The sequence below is a fragment of the Xenopus laevis genome, chromosome 1L (assembly GCF_017654675.1).
Source record: "Xenopus laevis strain J_2021 chromosome 1L, Xenopus_laevis_v10.1, whole genome shotgun sequence".
Lineage (NCBI taxonomy): Eukaryota > Metazoa > Chordata > Amphibia > Anura > Pipidae > Xenopus > Xenopus laevis.
Window position 1 is genome coordinate 151728417 of NC_054371.1, and position 8509 is coordinate 151736925.

The 8509-nt window shown below is 37.6% G+C and overlaps 1 gene segment (V, D, J or C); it reads right to left on the reverse strand.

Annotated features, from left to right (window-relative positions):
- Positions 1-4400: 4400 nt before the first annotated feature.
- LOC108695589 lies at positions 4401-7956 on the reverse strand. The segment is given in 3 exon segments: positions 4401-5175; positions 5564-5875; positions 7663-7956. Coding segments are annotated over 3 exon segments (945 nt in total).
- Positions 7957-8509: the final 553 nt, after the last annotated feature.

Here is an 8509-nt window from a genome sequence, read left to right on the forward strand (position 1 = left end):
TCTTAATATTTCAGTTTAAGAAGTAAGAAAATAAAATAGAATGTGAATGTACAGTATAATGGCTGTTTTGAAGAACCATAGTTATTATTAAAAATAAATCGAACATTGTGTTATACTTATTTTCTTTTTCTTATAATCTTTTTCTTTGTATAAATGATGCATACTTTTCTGCCCCAATATTTGCTCCACACAGACTGATGCCAGGCCTATCAAAGGAGCTATGGGGGTGAGGGCATGAAAGTGGATCAGATTTCCTCTGCCTGTGTACAAAATACTGCAAAAAAGACAATTGATTTCATTGGACATGATTCGAAAAAAAGTTTGCAAAAAAGCGCATTGACTTCAATGCATTTTGCAAATTGTTTGGTAAAGTGAAATGGGACAGATTTGCATAGCAACAACATCTCTCTCTCTCTCTCTCTCTCTCTCTCTCTCTCTCTCTGTGAGCTCCTTTTTGAAGACATTGTTTAACACTCTAACTCTCAGGATGTGCTTAAATGAGAACTAAATGTTCACAAAGAAGTAGGGTAAAAATTCTGCACATTATGTTTTGGTCTTCTGTATCAGTTGAATGCTTCCTCAGCTCTTTAGCAGTGAAGATCTGCGCCTCCAAAGATGCCCCAGTAGCTCCCCATTCACTGTACATGCTCTGTGATGCGGTCACTTACTGAGCTTAGGGACTGACACAATATACTGTATATATAGAATTGAAAGTCAGGGCTGATTACTAATTAATTCAGATTAACATTACAAGGTAGCTCAGAAACCAATGCATCAGAATTTATTAATCAGTCCTATAGCTGTTATGACAAAACTCATTTCCTGATTGATGACCACTAAGTGTAACTTCTTAACAGCTGAACAGTGTCACAACCCTCATAAAATGGCCTGACAAAATCCAAGATGGCAAGCTCTTCTGCACAACTTTGAAGGCATAGATCATTAACATTATAGGGATACTGTGATAGGATCAGTATATAAGATGCAAAATATTTAGCCATATTTGTTTTAAATTTTTCTATATTTTGAATTAACCATACTTTAAATAACAACTGTCTTTCTACATAATTGCAATTATGGATCATGTTTTTATTATCATGTTTACCATTTGTAAGTTGGTGACACAAACAGCTCATTTCGTTAAATATATATATGTATTTACTTATCCTTTGTATATTGCCAAAAAATTTGTTGCCTTCACTTATATGAGCCTATAATAATATTGTACAGCTGTTTCAGCTGCTTAAATGGAAAGTCAATCCCAAAATATAAGAATGCCTAATAAAAGAAAACATAATTCTAAGCAACTTCCCAATAAACATTTGTTAAAAATTCTCAGTGCCTGTAAAGCTATTTGCAATTTGCTTAACTCCTGGTTGTTACTTTTTAAAAGAATTGTTCAGTATAAAAATAAAAATTTGGTAAATAGATAGGCTGTGCAAAATAAAATATGTTTTCAATATAGTTAGCCAAAATAGTCTAATGCTTAAAATTGAGTGGATATCTAAGATAATAGTCAGAACACAACTTGCTGCTTTTCAGTTTTTTTGGTTTCCACTGATTGGTTATCAGGAAGTAACCAATCAGTGACTTCAGTGGGGCCACATGTCATAACTGTTTGCTTTTGAATCTAACCAGCATACTAAGGATCAATTGCAAACCCGCTGAACAGTTACATACCATGTGGTCCCCCTTCAAGTCGCTGGCTAACTCATAGTTAGAGAGCCAAAAACCAGGAAGTTGGGTTCTGGCTATTAGGTTAGACATCCAGTCACTCCAGCCCTTATAAATTACATTTTTGGCTGACTAACTATATTAGAAACATTTTTTATTTTGCACATAAAATCGATTTACTCCGTTTTTTTTGTACACTGAACTGTTCTTTTAAACAATTTGGCAGAAGTCTGAGTTCCTCAGCATAGAGAGGTTTGTTAATCAGCTGCCTTGTCTTACATTGTATTAACAGTCTGAGCCATCAGGGCAGAGGACAGAAAGGGACAAACACTGTTTTTTATAGCAATATTCTTTCAATAGTCTTGCATAAAATAGGTCATTTACTCAAGGGATGAACACATGATTATGCCTCTTTATAGGTCCCTGGTGAGGCCTCATCTGGAGTATGCAGTTCAGTTTTGGACTCCAGTCCTTAAGAGGGATATAAATGAGCTGGAGAGAGTGCAGAGACGTGCAACTAAATTGGTTAGAGGGATGGAAGACTTAAATTATGAGGGTACACTGTCAAGGTTGGGGTTGTTTTCTCTGGAAAAAAGGCGCTTGCGAGGGGACATGATTACACTTTACAAGTACATTAGAGGACATTATAGACAAATAGCAGGGGACCTTTTTACCCATAAAGAGGATCACCGTACCAGAGGCCTAGAGGAAAAGAACTTTCATTTGAAGCAACATAGGTGGTTCTTCACAGTCGGGACAGTGAGGTTGTGGAATGCACTGCCGGGTGATGTTGTGATGGCTGATTCAGTTAATGCCTTTAAGAATGGCTTGGATGATTTCTTGGACAGACATAATATCAAAGGCTATTGTGATACTAAACTCTATAGTTAGTAAAGATATGGGTATATATCATTTATCTGAAGGTATGGAGGGGTGTGTGTATGGATGCTGGTTTTTCAATTGGAAGGGTTGAACTTGTTGAACTTTTTTTCAACCCGATTTAATGTAACTATGTAATATATATATACAAATAACTTAAAAAACCATAGAAAAGTTGTAATGAATATATATTACAAAGTTGTTGAATTATGTTTTTTTTATTAGGCAAAACATATATTTGGGTTGACATTCCCTTTAACAATGACCACTATTATTATGTGTATCACAGCCAGGTTTCTTTATGTCTGTGAAGGTTCTCATTCATCCAGGTCATGGTATATTTATAGTAACATGTCAAATCAAATGAACTTGCTGTATTTATTCTCACTAGACATGCGACTGGCTTTCTCAGTTCAGAATGATTTAAAGAAAGCCAGTCGGAAGATGTCTTCAAGAAATAAAATACCTTGAGTTCAGTTGATTTGACTTATTGCTATAGATTTAGGTTTCTTTATATTTTTCTGTAATGGCTTCCCTTATAATATAAAAGCAATATACTAAATGGTCTATGGTTTATATAGGTTAACAACGATATCCAGGTGATGCTATACGAATAAAAAGAACAAAACCTTGTGCAAATAGAAAACATGGACACAGCATGCATCGATGTTTACATATATTTTTTCCCACTCCATTTATTTGGGTAGTATGGGAACTACCATCTTTCTATATAAATACTAGGGATGCACCGAATCCAGGATTCGGTTCAGGATTTAGCCAGGATTCAGATTCGCCCGAATCCTTCTGCCTGGGCGAACCGAATCCTAATTTGCATATGTAAATTAGGGAAGGGGAGGGGAAGTGCGTGACTTTTTGTCACAAAACAAGGAAGTAAAAATGCTTTCCCCTTCCCACCCCTAATTTGCATATGCAAATTAGGATTCGGATTCGGTTTGGTATTCGGCTGAATCTTTCACAAAGGATTCGGGGGTTCGCCAAATCCAAAATAGTGGATTCGGTGCATCGCTAATAAATACTTACATAACTGTATAGTAGATTAGAATCCCACTCTCCTCTCTGAGATTTGTTACCATTACTGTTCTTCTGGGCACATCCAGCCTGTTGATCTCCAATCAGAAAGCCCATTGCTAAGTGGTTGAGAATTGCTTGATAGGTATTTAGATGCAAGCAACAACTATTTTCAACATTAGCCAGTTTTGTGCTTGCATATATGAAGATAAAGCAGCTTTGACTTTGTAACATTAAAGGAGATGGAAAGGTTAAACCTACGTAAGCCTTATCAGAAAGGTCCACCTAAATATACCAATAAACCCTCAAAGTAATGTTGCCTCTGTCAAAAGAAACACCGCATTTCTTTCCTTCTGTTGTGTACACACTGGCTTCAGACTTCCTGCCTTCAGCTTAAACCACCTTGCCCCGTGCGTGAGCATGCTCAATTTGCACCTCTTCCCCACCTCCCTTCTTTGCTGTAATCTGAGCCTTGAGCTATAAGTGAGCAGGGAGAGACTCAGGCAGGAAGTGATGTCACACCTAGCTAATATGGCAGCCGCTATCCTAAACAAACAGAGAGCTTCTAGAGCTTTTTACTCAGGTATCGTAAAGCACTTTACAGAATAAATATAGCATTCTAGCTTGCACTATTGCAGCTAATCTATTGCCAATAAAATGCCTCCATAGTTTCCTTCTCCTTTAAGGATGTTTTTGCCAAGAAGAAAGATAGAAGAAGCTAGCAGACATTGTAAAGTGCCTGTGATCTCTGTCTGCCCCCATTATGGTTAGGTAATATGAGAACAAATAAAGACACACAGTATGTTAGTGATGCAGCTTTGAACATTTCAAATTAATGATTTATTTAGGCTTAGACTCAATAAGACACAGTATCAGACATACAAGGGCTTTTATAAATGATCAAAAATGATTAACAGATTATATATTTGGATGCAGAAAAGCCAAAAGCATGTTTGGTATAGAACATGCTAAGAGATTGTTTGCTTGGGTGAAAGCACAGGAAAAGGTAATTATCTGAACATACACATGGTACTGGCATTAATAATATACACAGGAAGATCTAGGGGAATGGAAGTGCTCAGACGAGCAGGTATCACCGGATCAGACTCCTTTGTGTGTCTGATGTGGGACAAGGAAGTAATGCTGTGGGACAGGGTCAATATTTGTGTACTATAGATAATTGCTATTACATATGGAATGGACAGAGATGTGAGAAAAAGAAATAAAATCAGCAGTTACCATTATCAATAGTTGATTTAGATATGTTCCCCTGACTTCCCTTACGATTATTCATCATGTGATGCACATTGCAGGTATAAGATACAAAGTTGCACCAATCTTTTTTTGGAATGGTGATCATACTGAACAGGACATATGTGTTGTCTCTTGCTTCAATATCCAGCTGGGGTTCGCTGTTTAATACATTTGTGTTATTATTCCCTTTGTATTGCCAGGTAACGTAGATATCTTTTGGACTGAAGCCCTTAACAAGGCAGACAATGCTTATAAAAGTAGTATCCTTGTCCGAGCAAATACTACTTTTACCATCTTTATGAAGTGAATACATAAAGACAGATGGTTTTCTTTCAGTGCCTACAAGGAAAAAGGTGATATTTTAGTGTGATTGAAAATCATACCATAGCATACGTTGCTCCTCTTCTAGTACCCTATATCACAGGGCTTTATAGGTCTGTGGCTTTATGGTGCACCTATGGTGTTGTGGCATATTGGGTGCAGTGTAATCACTTCTTGTTCTCTTTATCAAGAGTCACCGCCCAGCTCACAGAGTAAGCCTTTAGCTGCTTTTATAGTAATTGGTGGCGAACACCTAAAAAATCCATGTTATTTTATTCTATTTCAAATATATGTGCAGTACGTATTCCAGTAAATGCAGGCCACATACTGTATAAACCGATTCCAGATAAAAATAAATGGTAAAGCTGCTACAACATTAATATTTTAGCATGTTATATTATCTTACCTGTCCGTTCCCCTGACACTGCTTTCAGTTTGATGTTGCCACTGTCAAAACTGCAATTGTAGGTATTCTTGTACCACTCGCTGGATTTTATTTCCAGTGTTAGGGTCAATGAATGAGTATCATCTGACTGTTTAACTGATGATGGCTCATTTTCAGTTCTATCTTCTCCATTTACTTGCCATTTCATTTTGATGTTGTTTATAGTTGCTAGGTTAGTAACCATGCAAGTAAGATTTACGTTCGCTGATAATGTCAAATCTTTTTGAGTAGGAGGAATAATGGTGATCTTTGGTGTTCTATTGCAACCCGTGTCTAAAAGTGAAAAGAAAATCAGGAAGAATTTGAAAATGTCAGTGCTGAGGGCCAGATTTCCCAACAGCAGTGCAACATATAAACTAATTTTTAGAAACAATGTTTAATTGAATTTTCATTTTGAATAAGTAGTGCCTAAAACTATTACATTATACACATAGCTCTTGAACCTACTTGTGTTCATCTATATCATGGGGCCATGTACCCCTTTAGTAAACGTCCTTTATACACAGGACAATATTTCACATACAGGGACTTGAGGACCTAGGGCTGCAGCCTTAGTGGGATGGCTCTTGGATGCATATATCTAAAACAAAGCATTTTAAAATAAATCCCTCAGTCTGCTGCTCGACACTTGCCACATATGGTAGCAGAGGTGAGAGGAAAGGGGGTGTACTCCTAGCATCCAATCAGTTATGTGCAAAGCCTGTGCTTTGGCATGTGCTATATATGTGCTATATGGGATTTAAAATAGCCCTGTCTACTCAAAAAGCTACTTTTTTTTCTACAAATCTGAGTTGCATCTCTTATTACAGTTAAGTTAAAGGACAAAGAAACCTTAAAGCAAGGGTGTCCAAACTTTTTGCAACGAGGGCCAGATTTGGTGAAGTTAAAATGTATGGGGGCCGACCATTCAGCCTGACATCAATTCCTAGGTGGCTAGCTTGTGATCAGGATCATTCACTCTGGAGATGGACATGTACATGATGTTTAGGAAGTGGAGAAGTAGAGTCTGTTTGGAATTCTTCTCCACGCCTCATTTAAACAAGAAATTGTGTAGCCATGGCAGTAATATTTGGGCACATGATTAGTGAAATGATCTGCCACTTGGTCTATACTGCTGCCTGTGTACTGAAGGTGTTAGCAATAGACACGTAATGGCATGTAGTGATGCACCACACTCGCATATGTCTTTAGTTTACTGTACTGGTACGTCATTTGCACCTTTAGCCCTAAAGAAGTATGCGAGAGTGGTGTGTCACTATGTGCCAGTACGTGTCTATTACTAACACCTTCAGTACACAGGCAGCAGTATAGACCAAGCGGCAGATCATTTCACTAATGTGCCCAAATATTATGGCTACGCAATTCCTGATTGCACTGTGCTGGGGGCCACATTATTATTAATTTCATGATGGAGGTTGAGGGCCGTTGTAAATTTGAAAATGGCCGCAATTGGCCCCAGGGCCTGATTTTGGACATGCCTGCCTTAAAGAACAAATAACTCCAAAAATTAAAGAATTATTTATGCATTGAAATGTAAGGGATAGAAGTGCAAGAGCACTAAAGGGCACACCCTTTAGTACTCAATCAGGGACCACTTATTCCTGCTCTGACATGTTCTGCACCTAGCATGCAAATAGAAAAAAAAATCAAGTTAGTGGATGAGTTGGTGGTGGGAAGGAGGACAGGGCCCGCTACTATCTATGGCCAACTTCTATGAATACATTGCTGAATGCAGGCAGTGCTGTATAGCAGATAACAGATCTGTGCAAGTTGTGCAAGGGTTTAGTTCTTACACAGCAAGTCAAACATTGTTTTTTAACACATGGGAAGAGTAATATAACTGGTAACAACTTTGCAACCAACCAACCAATCAACTAACCAACATGTAGCATTTGCTGCTCTACTGATTAAAGTCAGAACCTAATTTGTAGCTCTATCCAGATTTGGGTAACAGTTTGATTGTATGGAAAAATATAAATGCAAAGGGATAGCTGGGGTTTAACTACTTCATATTAATCTGCATTGAAAAACTGAACAAGAGGTAAGTGTCATTATCTTACCTCTTAGCTCTTTGGTGACTTCGGTGCCTGTTGATTCATGTGTCACAGTGCAAGTAAAAGATTCAGAATTCCATCTAGAAATGGGAATGGTCACTTGACTACTGGAGACGAAGACACCACTTTGCTGCATAACTGCTGGAAAGTTCTTAATCTTGCTAGGATCAGTTCCTGATCCGGACTTCCACTGGATTTTTACCGGTTGAGGAAGAAATCCAGAAGCCAAGCATCCAATGGTAGCATCAGATGTCAGAGAACTACAGCAAGGCATCAGAGGGAAAACAGATGGACCTTTGCTTTCAGCTGTGGATTACAAATACAGTAGAAATTTATTGTGTGTACTTTAATCCCATGGTTATGGCAACAAGACCCTATTTTACATATCCTTATTACACATAGGAGCTCACAAGGTTGAAGAAAACACAAGAGAACACAATGCATGCCGGCATTAGATCTTATAAATCCTGATTTTTTTTTTTTATCTCACTTGATCACTGATTTAGAAAGAAATGTGGGAGGTGAAAACATGGGTGTGGCCATCTTGCTGAAGACAAAGGTATCTTATGCAAGCTGAAGCTGAACCGTTTTCACCATCAAGAAACTGAAGCAAGTAAAACAGAAAGAAAATAATTGTACAAAGCTCTAATATTCTTTAAATGTATAGTAAATATGATATTCCTTATAGTGTCTGGGTATGTACTATAGGGGTCCCTTTACTCAGGCATTTTTGATAGCATAGTAGAATAGTAGCATCCAAATAGTTTTGCACGCTTGTGTGTGTATTTTTATTCATATACCTCCATCTGTTCAAGATCATGTAACTATAAAAAGAATTCACCAGAACCATGAC